The 18,881-nt window shown below is 45.8% G+C and overlaps 1 protein-coding gene across 1 annotated transcript in view; it reads right to left on the bottom strand.

Moving 5' to 3' along the window:
* Nucleotides 1-30: 30 nt before the first annotated feature.
* Nucleotides 31-18,881, bottom strand: part of LOC310803022 (zinc finger E-box-binding homeobox 2) — a gene marked incomplete at both ends in the record, with an annotated part of 24,739 nt that continues 5,888 nt past the window's right edge. The window contains 7 exons of the mRNA XM_083667660.1: nt 31-728; nt 975-1,158; nt 1,537-3,083; nt 3,252-3,363; nt 3,626-3,843; nt 4,115-4,303; nt 5,836-6,102. Coding sequence (XP_083523786.1) covers nt 31-728; nt 975-1,158; nt 1,537-3,083; nt 3,252-3,363; nt 3,626-3,843; nt 4,115-4,303; nt 5,836-6,102 — 3,215 coding nt within the window. The remainder of the gene's footprint in view (nt 729-974; nt 1,159-1,536; nt 3,084-3,251; nt 3,364-3,625; nt 3,844-4,114; nt 4,304-5,835; nt 6,103-18,881) is intronic.

Below are 18,881 nucleotides of genomic sequence, written 5' to 3'. Positions count from 1 at the left end.
AGAAAAGTCGACTAGACTTGTGGTTCTGTGTTATTGTGAGGCTGTCGTGTCCAGGCTCAGTCCGTATGTGTCTGTGTTCTGGTCTCCATTGTGTTCCACTGTGTCTCTGTCCCAGAGATGGTTCTCCAGGCTCATAGTCTCTGACCCAACATGGTTCCCCTCATCACTGTCTCTCTCACCCTTCCCCCTGTCCCTCCTCACGGGGGACACCTGTATGAGACTAGAGCACAGCCCCAACCCCAACCCCAACCCCAACCCCAACCCCATCCCCTCACCAGACTCTGGCTCTGACATAGACCTCCTCAGGTGTGTCTCCTGGCTATGGCCACCTCTAGATGCCTCCTCCTCCTCTTCCTCCTCATCCTCCTCTTCCTCTCTGAGTCCCCCAGGAGCTCCGTCCAGGCTGGAGTCGCTGAGGAAGGTGGGGGTGTCCTCCATGGAGAGGAGTGTTCCTCTGGCCACGTGGACCAGATCAGGATCACCTCCTGGGGTCAGAGGGGGCTCCTCTCCCTGGTCCTGGTCTGGATCCTGGTCCTGGTCCTGGTCCCGGCTGCAGTAGGCGTAGCGGTGGTTCATGTGCTGGGAGTAGGAGCCGGAGTGGGAGAAGCGCTTGCCACACTTGTCACACTGGTAGGGCTTCTCTCCGGAGTGGAGCCTGCTATGCTCGATCAGGTGGTGCTTGTGTTTGAAGGCCTTCTGGCAGATCTTACACTCGTGAGGACGCTTACCTGTAGGAATACACACAAACAAGTTCTGTCTTATATCTATTTTTTTATTCAACCTTTGTTTTAACCAGTGACATTCAGAGGTCAAATACTTATTTTCAAGGGAAGCCTTGCCAAAAAAGCAACATTTACATATACACATACACATTTAACACATATAAAACCATTACTGTATACAGTATATCATACGCATGTTATCGCTACATTTGTTAATGAAGTGTCTGCCAGTGAGTCAGATCCAGTATGTACCTGTGTGTTCATATTTGTGGCGCAGCAGGGAGCTGCTCTTCTGGAAGGTCTTGTCACAGATGTCGCAGGCGTAGAGACCTTCCTCAGTCTTCTTCAACCTCTTCCTCCCCGGCCCGCCCTCTCCCTCAGCTCCCTCCTCCATCAGAGACATGTAGTCCAGACCGCCCCGACTCATCACCTCGCTCTGAGGAGAAACACACACCATGACAAGCTGAGAACTGTGTGATGCGCTCTCCAGCGACATGCATGTGTTCAGTGCTCACACAGTGTTCAGTGGGTGTCAGTCAGGGATGCACACATTCCTCATTCCATTCCATGTATTACAATGAGCCCGTCCTCCGATTTCTACCTCCACCAGCCTCCCCTGGTAACAGTGTTGTATGGCATGGCAGTAATGCAGTGTATTCTCTCGATTCTACACTATTCTCACCTACTGCTATATTCTATTTTATTGTCTTCTACTTTATTTTAACATAATAAAAATCCATTGTCACATTAAAATGACACGTTCCATGAAATGTATTCAGGAAGTTTAAGTTCATCCTAGGGCAAACATTCTTACCATGATAGCTTGCCTGTCATGGTGGATCCTCTTGAGCATGGCATCTGTGTCTGTCTCCATCATGTAGGCCATGGGGGAGAGGAAGGCCGAGCTGTTGGGGGGCCGGCTGAGAGGCAGGGAGGGGACACCGTCATGTCCCGAGCCCCCCAGGCCTGCTTGCAACATGGGGTTGAACAGAGGATAGGCACTGTACATGGAGCCCCCGAACATGGGCCCCCCCACCGCCCCGCTGTAGAGGGGGTGCTGGTGAGAGGCTGGGGGTGGGGATGGACTCAGCCTCCTGTGCTGCTGGCTCTCTGGGTCTCTCCTCTCTCCCCTGCGAGGGTGTCCGTTACAGGCCTTCTCCCCCTGCGGGTCTGAGGGGGGCTTGGGCAGTGAGAGGTCCAAAGGCTCTTTCTGCCACCCGGCAGACCCGGGGGTCCTACTGAGGGGGGGCGCTCTGTTGGGAGGGGGGGTGCAGGTGGAGAGGTCCAGACAGAGGGAGGAGCCGAACCCAGAGGATGGGACCCTCCTCTTTCTCCCCAGTGCAGGGGGAGGGGACGACATCTCAGAGGCGGGGCTGGCTGGGTTACCAGGGCTACCACCTCTACTTTCCTGGCTGGGCCAATAGGAGCACGCGGCTAGTGGATCTAGGCGGGGCTGTATGGGGGAGTGCATCGCGACCAGGAGCTGTTGGGGGACAGAATGCCAGCTGGGTCTCCCCAGAGGAGACTTGTCCTTGGGGGTGAAACCGTTGGTGTTGGCAGAGGGTTTCTGGTTGTCTGGTCCTTGGAGAGCATGCCTAGGGTAGTAGAGGGGGGAGAGGTCCTTACTGTGAGGACCCTCAGGCACCTCCAGGGCTGCCTCCCTGTTCATCTTACAGTGGTAGCGTTCATGCTGCAGGAGCACCGCGGGGCTGGGTAAGAGCTGGGAGCACCAACGACATGAAACCCCGCCCACCTGATCCTCGCCTGACTCCGCCCTCTCACGCGTCATCAGAAGCCCGTCAGGAGAAGCCTTTCTTCCGTTGTGACTCATGCCAACCCTCCCCTCCTCTCTCTCCCTGAGAGTGCCAGCCTCCTCCCTGCCCTCCCTGCCCACCTCCCTGTGGAGCATCTCCTGCAGCATCTGTTCAAACTTGCCCCCCTGGTGGAGGTAGGGCAGTAGGGTGGTGCCCTTGAACACGCTGGCCCTCAGAGAGAGCTCTGCCGTGGGGTCCCACAGCCGGCCCAGCTCAGGGCCTCGGAGGATGGCCAGACTGGGTTCCGGAGGGGGGTACTGCTCCCTTGCTAGCTGCCCGCCAGGCTGGCGCTGCTCGGGGTGGGGAAGGCCGTAGGGGGAGCCCTTTCCGCTGTTCCTCCCACTGCCTGCAGAGGGAGATGTAGGGGAGGAGAGATAGGCACCGTGGCCATGTCCGTTATAGGGCCCCCCTCCTCCTCCCCCTCCTCCACCACCTCCTCCTCCTCCTCCTCCCCCACTCAGGCACTTCTTACTGCTGAGGTGAGAGCTGTAGGAGCCGGAGTGAGAGAAGCGTTTCTTACAGTTGGAGCACTCGTACGGTTTCTCACCTAAAGGAGGAAGCACAGAGGTGACACTTAAAAAACAAAAGAAAAACTCGATCTGTACTCCTATCCTGTGTACTCCTATCAATGCTACAGCATGTCAATTACTACTTCATTTAATGATCAATTTAAAAAGATCATTGAAAGGCTAGATGTGGATTGTATCTCTCTTACCACTGTGAATGCGGAGATGCTCTTTGAGGTGGTGTTTGTACTTGAAGGCCTTTCCACATTGCAGACATTTAAACTTCCTGTTCTCCATTGAAAGGTCAGACCCAGTGAGCTGCTCCAAGCATAATGAGACAAAAACAAAGTCAATACACACAATCAAGTCAGAATTCATTTTAAAATGTTTACTCATGAATGTGTTCCTATATCTTTTTTTCCACCCTCAACAATCCCCCAACAAATGCACTGAATTGCATTGAAAATAATGTTTACGTTGATTTCGATTTCAAAAGCTTGAATTGTGAGAACCTCAGAATCTGACAACTTGATGTTGATATGTACATAAATGTAGTTCCATGTATCACTTCTGTGTTTCTCACCTTGTCCTGTGCCTGGCTGTGCAGTGCCATGTGTCCCTCCATCTGCTGCCTGTAAGTGGCAGTATAACCACAAACCGGGCAGACCAGACCGTGCCCCCCGTCTCTCTCGTGGCAGAACTTGATGTGTTCCCGCAGCAAGGCGCCGCGGTGGTACGTCCGCTGGCAGAATGGACAAGCCTGGAGGCTCCTCACAGCGTCAGGACTCAGAGAAACAGAATCTAGGACAAACCAACCGGGGGGGGGGGGGGGGGGTGGGGGGGGTAAACACTCAAAACGTTTCAATACAACACATATTTAATTTCCCATACTATGTCCAGTTCTCATACCCAAACTATGAAAACATGAACATGTTAACAACAACTATAGTATGTACTCTGCTCACAAAGCCCTGTAAACATACATGTAGGGTTCAGCTGAAAGTGAACCTGATGAAGCAGTATAGGCAGAGATGAGGAGAAATGCAGTGTGACAATGCATCTCCAAGCCTACCTGGTCCCTCAGGTGAGTGTTGCTGAGCCCCTGGTGACCAGATGGGGGTCAGGAGGTTGTGGTGCATGGTGCCAGGGTGGTACATGGTGCCGTTGTGGGGTTGGTGGCCCAGGACAGCCCCAGGATGAGAGGCCTTCCTCAGCTGAAGCAGGAAGTCATAGTGGGCCAGGTCCTCCAGAGCACGCTCACCTGCTTGGAGAGAACAAAAACATAGTTGTTTATACATACGTCGTTGTTTTATACTGCATCTGATATACCAGTAACTGGCACAACGATCTTAGCAACACAGAGTTGGAGAGTGTGTTTGCCATTACTACTGTTACACGGCAATTGTTTAAGAGATATGAAAGAGATAAAAATGAAGATGAAAAAGTTTGCGGGTATTGAATAATGATACCGAGTTCTGCTTTAACAGTAAAATAAAAGGTGACATTTTTCATGAAAGAAAGAAAGAAAGAAGGAAGGAGAGAGAGAGAGAGAGAGAGAGAGAGAGAGAGAGAGAGAGAGAGAGAGAGAGAGAGAGGCCTGCTCAGGGCATCAGTAGTACAAAACTATAGTCCAGAATAGCCAAGCTGATTTTCCTGTGGCCTTGAGTGCAATACCAGGCAGGGAGGGGGGGGGGGGAGGAAGGGAGGGAGGGAGGGAGGAAGGGAGGGAGGAATGGAGGGAGCAGCAACCCACAGATGTAACATGAAGACAGACGGGCGCTCTCCTCTCTCGCTCTCCTCTCTATCAGGACGTGAGCCACTCCGCCTGAGCCCTAAGCCTGCCGCTGCTCTGTGACTTTGAGGAAGATTTTTCAAATGTTTGCAGCTGTTGGCATATTTTGAGCTGTTTTCATGTGGCGAGAGAAGAGTCCGTGTGGTTGGGAGTTGTAAAAACTCAGGCTTGGCCTTCATCAGGCACGGCCAGCATCACATGAGGCGTGAGAGAAAGAGAGAACGACAGAGAGAGAGAGAGAGAGAGAGAGAGAGAGAGAGAGAGAGAGAGCAAAGGGATTGTTAGTAGGCGAGGCGCGTGAGGCTTTGATCTCCTCTAAATAAAAGGGAAAGGCTCACACGCTCCATTCTGATTTCAGTACCGTAACGTCACCTCTTTGATGCGTTGGAAATATTGTGACATTGTGGGATGCGTCTCTTTTATTTTTCTGGTCATGCTTTAGGAAAGCAGCAGCATTTCAAAGACAGAGAGAAAAGGCCTGTGGTACTGTTTGGACAGGAGGAGGCGATAAGGAAACGTGTCTTGAGGGCAACTTAGGCGTTGAATTACATGCTGGTATATATGTAGGCTTGTCTCAAATGATATTTGCGCACAAAAGACCCTCATGATTGTGATTCACACTTCAGAAATGACAGTACAGTGTATCATAGTGATACTATTAGTAAGACTCATTTACTGGATACTGTAAATGTACTTATTTTTTCTAGATTTATTTGGAAATACACAGAGGGGAAAAAAGGGTCAATACTGTGTGGCCTGCTAGGGATTCAAACCCTTGCTTGACGGAGAGTATGTGTGTGTGTGTGTGTGTGTGTGTGTGTGTGTGTGTGTGTGTGTGTGTGTGCGCGCGCATGTCCCCCTGCGGGTGTGTGTGTATGTGTGTATGCACCTGCAGGTGTCCCTGCACGCGCGCGTGTTTGTGTGTGTGCAATATGTGAACCTTAAACAGCAGCACTAACTAACCACTAGACCCAGTTCAGGCCCATAGAAATCTAACTTACTATACATCATGAGTGAGCTCTGGTCCCCGTCCCTGTCTCCCGCGGTTCGGGCAGCTCCAGCTCCCTCGCCCTCTCCCTCAGCCCAGTGGTCTCTGGGGCTCAGGCTGGGGGGCCGGGCACAGCGGGCAGGGCTGCCAGGCTCCGTGTCCTCGCTGGGTGTCAGGCTCGTCTTGTCCAGGCTCTCCTGGCAATCCTGGGCCTCCATGCCCCAGACACAAGCTTCATCCTCCCCCTCCGAGCCCAGGGAACTCACCCTCTCTATGTCCACTGTGGAGAGAGGGAGAGCACGTTCGGTCACACTCAGAAACAACAATACAGTACGTACATAATTCACAGTACATTAATTACATAATCCAACTACAATATTGAATGCCATATACATCAAAATTGTAATTGCATGTATCAGATGCCTTTGCATTCTGTTCAGCAAACAAGCGCAATTACATTAGACTCTTTAGTCTAAAATACATATTGATTTTACAAAAACACCAGTAGAGAACTCTTTAATGACCACACAGTCCTTAGTCCATTAGTTTTAATTTTAATTTTATTTAAATAGCGCTTTTAACAAAACTGTTTTGTCCACAATGCAGTTTTTATATAACATGAATGTGTATAATGTATGATACAAGTGTACTTTTTTTGTAAAGCATGATTTAAATTACTATTAACATATGATTCTAATCATCAGAGTATTTCATATGAATTTGTATGGGTTGGCCGGGAGATTATGATCGATGCAAGTCAGATGTTTTTAGCTAACATCCTACACATTATAACATAAACCAAACCAGATAACACTCTTTGAAATAATGATACTGTACCCCACTGCTTTTTGTACCACTGCTTTTTGTACCACTGCTTTTTCATTTCATGCGTCATTTCTAAACAAACAAATAACATGCAACCAAATTCAATGGTAATAATGTGCAGTATAATGTACAGTATTTCTGGTACATTTCAGCATATAAATGTGTGTATTCTTGTGCTCAAAATGTTTGAGGCAACTCTGTGTATTTTAAATGTGTTAAATAAAGTCATTCATCCATTCATAAATCTTGGTCACAATTTCATCTGACTCTTGTTGGCTTTAAAAATTAAGATTCATCTTTATGGTCAGTGGCCTTGAAAATAAAAAGATACAAAACAGTCTTTCAACGTTGTTGCATCAAAAATAGCTAAATAACGAGATCATGTGAGAATGACTGTGTTCACACACTTCAAACTGTCACATTTAAAAAATATTGAATAATGTCTTACTAACATTATTCAAGTGGCTTGACAAATTGTATCTACTGTATAACCGTCAGACATTTTTTTAATTTCTACTATTCAAAGAAAAAAATCTGAGCTAAAGCAGCTGGAGAGCGGAGGACCCAGAAAAGCGTGACACTGCCGCTGTACCCTGCCTGCCTGCGCCGTGCCACTCAGGACCCAGATCTGAGAGAGATTGTAAAGGCAGACTTTTCCCATCGCAGAGACAATAAATGAGAATCACAAACATATGCATGAGATTTCAACTGTACACTCATATTTCCCTCTTTTGAGGACTCCCTTCCGTCTTCTCTCTCTCTCTCTCTCTGTTCCCTATTCCCTTTCTCTTTTCTCTTTCTATTTCCACTCTTTCTCTCTTTCCTCCCACTGATTGGCAATATCTTAATCACTACCACATAAAGACTTTCAAAAACACTTAAACAAAAAAAAAAGAGCCCTGACGCCCGGCTGCCATTGACATAGCTTTCCAACAGATAGGCGTCCCGTTGGCATGAGATCATGGGGACCGTAACTACAGTAAGCTATGGTATGTCTCTGTATACATTCCTGTGTGAATCAAGTCTCATCAAAAGGATTGAAACATAAACACAAAGTCAATGCTCTAAAAAATGAGAACTTATGAGAATGAAAAAATTAAAAGGAGTACTAAAGGGTTTCAGTTGAGCTATGACTGTACAGTACTCCATTACTGGCTGTAGATAACTGATAAGGAAAAAATAGTTTAAATGTAACTCTTCAAATCTACAGGTATGACAAATAGTAAAAATGATCCTGTGAGTTTGATGTTTTTATGTGAAGGTTTTTCTTCGTGAGTAAGCATGTGAGAGGATGTTTGGGGAGCCCAATGGCATATTCAAATGACTCATCTCCTTGCCACACTGTTGGGACAGACTTGTGTGGTTGTTGCTGGCTGCGTATCCACTGTTAACGCAGCACTGTGACAGTGTGAAGTGTGACCTTTCAGATATGACTATAGCTGAGCTGTGGAGGTCTGCGGAGGTCCGTGTGGGGGGGGGGGGGGGGGGGGGGGGGTATAGGCCCTGCACACACTCACACACCTATGGGACCTGGAGGAGCTGAGGTATAGGCCCTGATTATGTTTCCCCTAAACCCTAAACAATGTTTTATGTGTTTACTCTCAGCAGAATGAGCAGGATGCTTTGTCAGACGTGCAGTCAAGTCAGTCGGAGCATGCATACTGGGTGGAATCCTAACTCTAGATCTGCGGGCGCAACTCCAAGTGAATGTTGCATTGATGTCACACGGGCGTAACTTCATGTAAATCTTGCATTGATGTCAATAGGGAAATGTGTGCGATGAGTCGACTAACCCGCGCAGATCTTGAGCTAGGATCCCCCCCAGTATGCATGCTCCGACTGGCTGTATTTCTGCATCCTGCTAATTCACTGCTCATAAACCTACATTCGTACAATTACCTGTTGTATAGTCAAAGTTACAATCGTTGCAACTTTCCTGAGAACACATGTATCTAAAACAGATTGATGAAGTCAAGTTTGACCCTGTGTGTCCCTCCCTTCACTGAGATGCAGCACTAGAGAGAGACACAGGAAGTGATATCCAAATCAAATCTGATTCACTAAAACGGGCAACTACATTATATGGTCTGTGTTGTCCCATGTAGTTGAGGTTCGACTGTTAGCCCTCCAGGGGTTCCCAGAGCAACACACGGTCCAAGCTGAGATCTGGTCTGGTCCAGATTACCTCCAAATTGGCTCTAATTTTCCCTCCCATGACAGTGAGTGACACCGCGCCGCATGTGCTGTCATTAAACTGTGCATCGCACAGGAATGGCTTTCATTATCTGCACAGTTGATTTATTTATTTGGATAGCGAATGCATTCTTCAGAGAGTCTTTTATTTGACTAGAACCAATAAATCTTTGTACAGTGCAGGGGGTTAAGAGTGTGTGTGTGTGTGTGTGTGTGTGTGTGTGTGTGTGTGTGTGTGTGTGTGTGTGTGTGTGTGTCCCTGTGTGTGTGTGTGTGTGTGTGTGTGTGTGTGTGTGTGTGTGTGTGTGTGTGTGTGTGTGTGTGTGTGTGCGTGCGTGTGTGTGTGTGTGCGCGCGTGCATGTGTCCCTGTATGTGTGTGTGTTTGCCATTTTGCATGTTGCGTGGGATGTCTGACTCAAAGCTAAACTCTGTCAGCTAAACTGTGCTGCATCATGCTTCACACTGTCTATTCGTCAGTCCATGCGGGACGGCTTTGATGACTGACAACAATAACAGTCACTATGTTAATATCTACATTCCAGCACTGGTTTGTGTCAATCGTAACAGTGACAGGAACAAGGATGACACTATAGTGTCACCACCAGAGAGACAGCGGCCTATCTGCCAGAAACATCATATTCTGGTCTAGATGTGATAATGGTTTGACAAACCCGGGTCGTCTGTGTACTCCAAGACTGGGTTCGTCAGCTGAGCTGAGCTAGGCACTGGCTTGGGGATCTGAGTAAAGGCCTCAGGCAAGGTTACTCATCAGGGTTGTTTAACGAACCACCTCCGATACTTCATAAGTAGCAGTCATCTAACGCCACGGGAACGCTCCTGAAGCCAAGCTCAAATAACTGGGCTTCATAAATCAGATGAAAATAGGGCAATGGGGAACAGGCTTGTTTTGGTATACAGGAACATCCACAGTGGAAGCAAACAGTTCTGTTATCTACTGTATTTATACAACATTGGTCCCTGCATCACTGCACAACACGTCAAACACTGAGGAGCATACCAATGTACTTTGTACATAGTGTAACATTTATTTTCTATGGTTTCATTATGAGTCAAATATATGTTATATAATCTTACCATCATCATTATCATTAATAATAGTGGAAACTATGTGTTGTTTGATAGAAACACTGATGCATAAAAGCAACTTCACATTCATTGAAAAATCATTAAGAGATCTTTATAAAAAAAATAGGAAATGATCCACTGAAATAAGCCTACTAACAACAATATTGTAAATAATAACACATAATTGTTAAATATTGTTCTTCACTTCGCTTTGAATTTAAATATAGGTTGCACTGTGGCAGTATTTCTAAGGTCACATCTGTGAATCAATGTTTCCAGGGAAATGAAATAGAATGTCAAAACATAAGAGACTATATGGGCTCCATAATAATAAGCCTGATAAAAGAGGAACCTTTTTATATTTGTGTAGATTTAAATGGTGGTGGAAAGCAGTGAGTCAGTCACCACAGGATGCCCAAAAACAAACACAACTACGGCACCAGCAGCCTAAACATCGAAACCTGTCCACATTAAAATCCACCATTTTTCAGCTTGAAAGGACAATGCATTCAAATCGATAGGTAAAAAGTATAAAATAAATCACATAACCCAAATATGTACCTCTTTACTTGTCCCAATCAAACAAAGGTGTCATAGAGGCAGTAGTGAAGTGGCATCCCTACTGTACATGGCCAACTGGTCCTCTATAACCTCAATAATAAAAGGTGTTTCTCAAGCCTCCACAGAAGAAGAAAGAAATCCACAATGTGCCAGTTATCTTTCCACATGCATGGCATGGCATGGGAGGGCAGGGCACACATAGCCTCCAGTACAGTCAACTCAGTAGCATTTCACAAGCATTTCACACTCTAGAGCAAAACACCTGCTAGAGTGGAACAATGCTTATATATATATATATATATACTGTACCGTAGGGTGGGAGAAGCATATACTCTACAGGTAGTCTATAAATATATACACTACCTGTAAAAATAATAAGTTATTTCCATTTATCTGTTTGTGCAAATTCAATAAAGGTATATGTACATTATTTTAGTCATGCTGATTATGAAATATTAACAAATTCTACTGCATATTAGTTTTATTTTAGTAAGTTGTAATGGTTTTGCAATTGTAAAGAGTAACCTTTTTAAAGATACAATTTCTGACATGACCACAAAACATAAATAGCTGCACAAGACAGCCAGCTATAGGGAGACACACACAAACATCAACCAGGAAATACAGTATCATTTGTAGTTACAGTACCTATAACCGTAGCCCAAATAGATGATCCATATTCATCCACAGTGCAGCAGTTGTTGTTAATAATTAACTCTTGAAGACATTTTCTAAATCAACTACAGCCCAAAAACATTTCGCTGGTACAGCACAAGCTGAATTACAAAAGCCGCTATTTGACATTCTTACAATGAGTCAGAGGCACCACATCTAAGATCAAACACCTCCCACTCCATCTCGTCTATCAACACTGTCTCTAAGGCCCTGGGCTCTGGCCTCGTTTGGCCTGGTCTGACGACAGCCAGCACAGCATTACTGTATAGGGAGCACATGCTGCACCAAATACACAACACTGTCATCAATCGACCAGATAGACTCGACTGTACTCGACATATTCTACTGACACATCATTGCAGAGCCATCTTGCAAGGCAATGATGTGATTGGTATATCTCATCTCCACGAAACGGCCTTCTCATAATAATTGATAGGGTGGTTAAATTAATAGGTTAAATTAAGCCCAACTAATTACATGGCATAACTTCATAATTGATGGGGAGTGGTCTTCTTCAGTCTGACTTTTGTTTTATGACATTCTTGTGGTAAAGTAAAGAGGAAATGTAAAATGAACAAAAAAATTTTTTATTCTATTGATGGCGGAAATAACCACAAATGAATCAATATGACAGTGACAGTGGCTCCTTTTACAGTGATATATTTTGAATTATCTTACCGTGTGTGTGTGTGTGTGTGTGTGTGTGTGTGTGTGTGTGTGTGTGTGTGTCTGTGTGTGTGTGTGTGTGTGTGTGCGTGTGTGCGTGTGTGCAAAAGAGACAGAAAGAGAGAGAGAACGAGATAGAAGAGAGAGGTGGAGAGGGGAGAGAGGGGAAGAGAGAAAGAGAGAGTGTCAAGCTGCCCCTGACTCAGATCCTCCCACGGATATTGAAATGAGAGAAGAGATCGGGGGGAAATTCCTTGTGCTAAACTCTAAGCTAACTGCATGACCAGCAACACAGCTCTGAGACCAGAGCTACAGTTTACCAATCAACAAACAGACACACATACTGTGCCATAAATGTACTGTACACATACTCTGCCATAAATGTACTGTACACACACACACACACACACACACACACACACACACACACACACACACACACACACACACACACACACACACACACACACACACACACACAGTGCTCAAAGAGTGCATGGCTGTGGCTCTTATGTGGCTCCTTTCCTTCTTGCATGGTTTTACGTGCTTGAATTAAGACTTGTTTGACCACACACAACTGATAGCTTTGGGAGATAGGGACTTCAAGCTCCCAAACACACAGAAAGATTAATGAATTGAATTTTCCAAAAAATAGTATTTTCCCCTATTAGTGCTTGTTAGTGCTTGTTTCATATTCAAATGTGAGATGTCATTTCCCTAGAGTGCATGCAATTTTACATAAAGGGACAATAGCTAATAAGTAAACAAAATCTGTGGCTCAGTTGGTAGAGCATGGCGCTAACAACGCTTAGGTTTGGGGGTTTGATTCCTGCTGGGACCATATATACTAAAAAATTTATGCACTCACTGCAATGTAAGTCGCTTTGGACAATAGCGTCAGCTGTTATATATCTATAAATCAACAAACTTTTCTATGCCATTTCATACCCCTCACAAGCACTAACAATGACAGTTATAGACAGGTATCTAAGATCAATGAGTCGGTTCGAAGAAAGACCTTTTAGATCTCTGAAAATAGCTAGCTAATCTACCACAATCTATCACATGACTACAGCAACAACATGTCTCCTGCAGAACCTTCATACCTGCTTATAAAAGCATTGATTGAGCAGGCCGATAACTTTATCATGAAGAATGTCACGCTTACTATCCATAAATACTTGCTAACCGGCAGATTAGCCCATGTTCAGACATAGGTAAAGAACTAGCATATGCTATCGCAATGCTTATATACCAGCAGGTACAGTAGGTTAGTCCTTCAAATCATACATATGGATGAACTCATGCCCATAGTAAGACCCTCTAGAGACTGTATGCTAGTTGTGGTACCCATTGAGCCCAGCACACGCACACAGGAAGAGGCCCTGCACCATTGCCTAGACCAGAGGCCCTGTAGTTTGTTAAGAAGGAAATACTATTCTATATGTTCTATACGATGCTGTCACTTTGTGGTGACAGTATTAGTGTACCGGTGCAGGCAGAAAAAAGAGGGTATCAAACACACGCGTTTGAAGTCTATCCAGGCTCGGGCAGGAGATGTGTTTTTGCTGTAGTCATGTGACAGAGGAGACATGTTTGATACCATTTTTCATTCCATTCCATGCATTGCAATGAGCCCGTCCTCCGATTTCTACCTCCACCAACCTCCACTGTTGTGTACAGTATTGGAAGTGATTGTGAAGAGCTTCTACAGCACAGAGGTGAGGTGTCACAAGGAGCTTCAGGAAACACCTAGTCTCTCACTAAACCACAGAAAGGGTTAAAATAACGGATATGCTGCTCAGTCTTGTTTTGTTTGAGCTGTTTCACTCACTCTGTTCTGAGAGGGAGAGAGAGAGGCCGGGAATAGATTGAGGAGAGCAGAGGGAGAGAGACAGAGAGAAACAGAGAAAGAGAAAGAGAGAGAGAGAGAGAGAGAGAGAGAGAGAGAGGGGTGAAGGTGAAAAAGCGTTATGTTGCTCTTAAAGTACACCAGACAGTTCCAACCCATAATGATGACTGTAACAGGCAACAACCATCTTGCTAGGGTATTTCTGTCCTCCTCATTTGAGACAAGGTGAGAGAGAAAGAAAGCTAGAAGGAGAGAGAGAAGAAGAGAGAGAAAGGGGAGTGTGTCTGAGAGTTTGTGGTTTTTGCCTTCCTTCATCCTTTGAGGTTTCCTGTCTTTCTTTTTTGTTATCATGCTTACATGTTTCATACCACAATCTCCCTAAACCTACACACCTCATTGACATAACATCTTCTCCTGTAAACTATCTTGACCAACCTAAACCTACACACCTCATAGACATGACATCTTCTCCTGTAGACTATCTTGACCAACCTAAACCTACACACCTCATAGACATGACATCTTCTCCTGTAGACTATCTTGACCAACCTAAACCTACACACCTCATAGACATGACATCTTCTCCTGTAGACTATCTTGACCAACCTAAACCTACACACCTCATAGACATGACATCTTCTCCTTATAATCTCAGAACCCAGAGTCTGACTGAGTGGGACTAGTCTACCTCGTAAATCAGTTGACCCTACAGGCCTCTCCTCCTGCCCCTGCCCCTGCCCCTGCCCCTGCCCCTGCCCCTGCCCCTGCCCCTGCCCCTGTCCCTGCCCCTGCCCCTGCCCCTGCCCCTGCCCCTGCCCCTGCCCCTGCCCCTGTCCCTGCCCCTGTCCCTGCCCCTGTCCCTGTCCCTGCCCCTGCCCCTGCCCCTGCCCCTGCCCCTGCCCCTGCCCCTGCCCCTGCCCCTGCCCCTGCTCCTGCCCCTGTCCCTGCCCCTGCTCCTGTCCCCTCACCTACATACAGTACATCCTCTCATGCAGTAGCACCTGCCAGAGGCCACAAACACCTCAGTTGTTTCTAATAGATCATATATTTAGTAGATTATATATAGTAGATTGCAACTTGTATCACACTAGACTGGCGGAATTAGAGGCAGATGTCATTGTGTGTGGATAGCATCATATTTATGGTAAATTGATATGACAATGCAAGGTCGAAAATGTATCTGGAAATAAAACACTAACCTCCAGAGAAACCTCATGACCCAGTCCACTCTAACACACACAAATAAAATACCTCTGCTGAGGCATGTATACTCTAGCAGTTCTAAATAAAAGCCCTGCGTGCATAATCTAGGGAAGCAACATCACACTGCTACATGTGAATTGGTATGGAGGGTTGTTTAGAAGAGTGCAGATGTAATTGTGGTGTGTATGTATGTGTGTGTGTAAGAGAGTATGTGTGTGTGTGTGTGTGTGTGTGTGTGTGTGTGTGTGTGTGTGTGTTTGTGTGTGTGAGTGTGTGTGTGTGTGTGTGTGTGTGTGTGTGAGTGTGTGTGTGTGTGTGTGCGTGTGTGTGTGTGTGTGTGCATGTGTGTGTGTGTGGGGGGGGGGGGGTATAGATTAAGTTGATAAGGAGGGTTGGTTACAGAAGTACGCTAGCAGATGTAACTGTGTGTGTGTGTGAGTGTGTGCACGTACGTGTGTGTGTGTGTGTGTGTGGGTGGGGGGTGTAGGTTAAGTTGATAAGGAGGGTTGGTTACAGAAGTACGCTAGCAGATGTAACTGTGTGTGTGTGTGAGTGTGTGCACGTACGTGTGTGTGTGTCTGTGTGTGTGTGTGTGTGTGGGGGGTATAGGTTAAGTTGATAAGGAGGGTTGGTTAGAGGACACTGTTTGGTGGCGCCCGCGGCCTCGTTTACGCTGTGTTCCCTTTAGAGAACTGAGGGACACAGGCAGAGGCACCACAGCGGGCAGAGGAGGAATGCAGTAACGGGCATGGAGGGACCCACGCACTCACCACACAGTGAATCAAAACCCAACTCCAGTTCATTAGACTCCTGTCATCTGAAAGTCTCTCACACCACTCTATAAATACCGCTGTTTCCCCCCCCAAATTTGTTTTTCTTTTTCTTTTTTTTTTTTTGTTGGTCGAGCATGAAAATGCTTGCTGCGTCTTCCAGCTTTCAGATGTGGGACTTTATTTTGCTCAAACCACACAATGGTGGCTCACTTGAATATTAAAACATTCTCAAGGAACACAAAAGGTTTGAAGTTTTAATAGGGGCCTTAAATAAAACTTCTCTTTGAGTTTTTAACAGCTATATAATGTGGGACTGGGTGAGTTCTCCTCGAGTTGCAACTTTCTGTTTTACGCTCTCAGAGATTAGTTTTGAGGTTCAACAACTATGCCAGGAATCCAAGGCGGTTTGTCTCCCTAAAACATCTTTATGGGGTCTTAAAGAGGTGTTTTCACATCAATGCATTGCAGAACACAATGGGATAATGCACTGCCTTCAAATCAACAAAGACTTTGTCTAAAGGCACGAAATTCAACTAAACAGAATTCAAATGAAACCACCAGGACTAAATAGATTCTTAGCTCCATTACACAGAAAGCTATACAAGCTGGTGTAAATGTTGCTCTTATGCATGTGTACAGTAGCTTTAAAGTTTATACAATGGTGATCCGTAGAGTTGATATTTGCTCTATGGCACTTAATTGTGTGATTGAACGTTTATTTTCGTCAATGAAAATGATGCACAAGCCCAAGTTGAGACAACAGATACATTGAAGTTAACTAGATAGATAGACTGATAAACCAAGGCTGGTTAACTCAATAATAACAAGAAACGCCTCTTCACCTTGAGTAGAATACTGTGGGCCTATCTGTCCCGATCTCTGTATCTCTGAGTCACATGATCTGCAGAGCATGACATGACATTTAGACATGGCAGCCTACAGTGACTGCACTCAACAGCATACTTGATGACACTTGGGTTTTCTCTCTCTCGCCCAGCTGTTGCAAACAGACAGAGCACCACCCTCTGGTGGATATTGGTATCTTCCAAAATCATGACACAACTCAATCTTTCAAATGGTCTTGCATTATATCTAGAACTATGAAATGTGCTATGACTATCTGACTGAAATAGTCCCTATCTAGAACTAAGAAATATGCTATGACTATCAGACTGAAATAGTCCTTATCTATAACAAACACTTAATATAGGCATCATGTGTGATCATACACACCGCCATATTCGTGTAAACTCAGTCATGGCTTCTGTGAGAGGAGTTAAACTTTTTTTTCTTGAAGTGTATAATCTCTAGACTTTGATTAGATCTAATACGACAACAACGGAACTGTTTCACCGGAACAACCTCAAGTAAATACAATCTTTTGGACCTGTTGCAAATGTGTGTGTGTGTGTGTGTGTGTGACTGTGTGTGTGCACTTGTGTGAGTGCGATCGTAAGTGTGCTTGTGCACTAGCATCTGTGTGTGTGTGTATTTGTATGTATGTTTGTGTGTGTATTTGTATGTATGTGTGTGTGTGTGTGTGTGTGTGTGTGTGTGTCTGTGTGTCTGTGCACGTGTGTACGTGTGTGGTGTGTGTGCGTGTGAAGCAGAGCCAACGCCTAAAAATTGACTAATTAAAGTTGCAGAGAAACTGCAGAGGCAGCAGAACCACACGAGAGAGGGAGAATATGTGTGTGTGTGTGTGTGTGTGTGTGTGTGTGTGTGTGTGTGTGTGTGTGTGTGTGTGTGTGTGTGTGTGTGTGTGTGTGTGTGTGTGTGTGTGTGTGTGTAAGAGTATGTGTGTGAGTACATGTCATTAATGACACTGACCCAGCTCTGAAAAAAAAAACGTGACGAGAAAAAAAAAAAAACCCAACAGAATAAAAAAGAAATTCAACAAGAAAAAAGGTTTAAAAAGCAAACTCTGAATTTAAGAGGATCTTTGATGTATATCACAAGAGGAAAGCAGCCCTGTGACTGGGATTAGAGCAACATTAAGTCGAAGCAGAAGGCTCGCTGGCCACGGGGCTTTGATGGCGCTGTTTGAAGTGGTTTTCGGGGGATGGGAGCAGCGTGTGGCGTCAGTGGGACAGAGGCACTCCGGGGGGAGCCTGGGTGGCGACAGCACGGGGCTGAGGAGGGGAAGAGAGGCCGGGGGGGGGGAGACCCAACCCGGGAGAGAGGGTTGAGAAGGAGGGAGAGGAGAGAGAGGGAGGAGGGAGGGAGAAGAGAGGGAGAGAGAGAGAGAAGCAGAGAGGGAGAAAAGGAGAAGGAGGAAGCGATGGAAAGAGAGAGAAAAAAAGAGAGAGGGCGAAAGGCAAGAAGATGGAGAGAGAGAGAGGGAGAGAGAGAAAGGAGGTAAAGAGAAAATAGAGAGATCAAGAGAAAGAGGGAGAGACCAGACTACCTTCCTCTCCCTGGTTCCCCCCCCCACCCCCACCCCCCCAGCCTGAGATCGCGCCCACAGTGTGGAGTGGCTTTCAGATCTGGGGCCCAAAGCTCAACTCAGTGTTCTGGATGTATTCACACCTACCCATTACTTATATCATTCAGATGACGCAAGGCACCCTCAGATACACGTCCAGGCCGTGTTATTACTTCCTCTAGCCTCCCTCCTGCTGCCATGTTGGAGACTCGTACTGTATAATCAGAACTACGCTGTGTTTCTGGGGTACAATGACCGCAAGAAAAAAATAAGTTTTTTCGTTTTTTGTTTTTTTTCTCCTCTTCTCTGGTCAGACATTTAGCCTCCAGTGACCCCTTCAACTTCTACCATTCATGGATTTCGCAACAAAAAAGGAAGCTCTAAGAGCACTTTTCCTTCAAAGGGCAGATAGCGAACAGCATCGTTGTGATTGTCACAGTGTGATAGCTGCTGGTGTCGGGGAAGAGTTGACTTCTCACTGACATATGGCCTTCTAGCTTCCTTTGACATACACAGCTTCCGTCCTGGAGGATCCTGTCCCTTATCATACCTGAATAGCGACACAGATCATTAACTTGATTCCCTGCTACATTCTGTCAAAAACAGCAATTACACATATACATACTTTTGATATTTTTACGATACAGCAGGCTAGCTGTGAGGACCCAGGTGAAGCCTAATTCCTGGAGATTAAAGATCAATGAATAATCTCCTAGTCCAAGAGTAGGCTTAATCTGTAGAGGGGAAACCATCCCTTTATGTTGGTGGTGGGTTTATTAGGCTGTTGAGTAGTTTGACA

This window comes from Argentina silus, assembly GCF_951799395.1.
Source record: "Argentina silus genome assembly, chromosome: 4".
In the NCBI taxonomy this organism is placed as follows: domain Eukaryota; kingdom Metazoa; phylum Chordata; class Actinopteri; order Argentiniformes; family Argentinidae; genus Argentina; species Argentina silus.
Note: the sequence above shows the minus strand (reverse complement) of the source record. Positions and strands in the feature narration are given on the sequence as shown.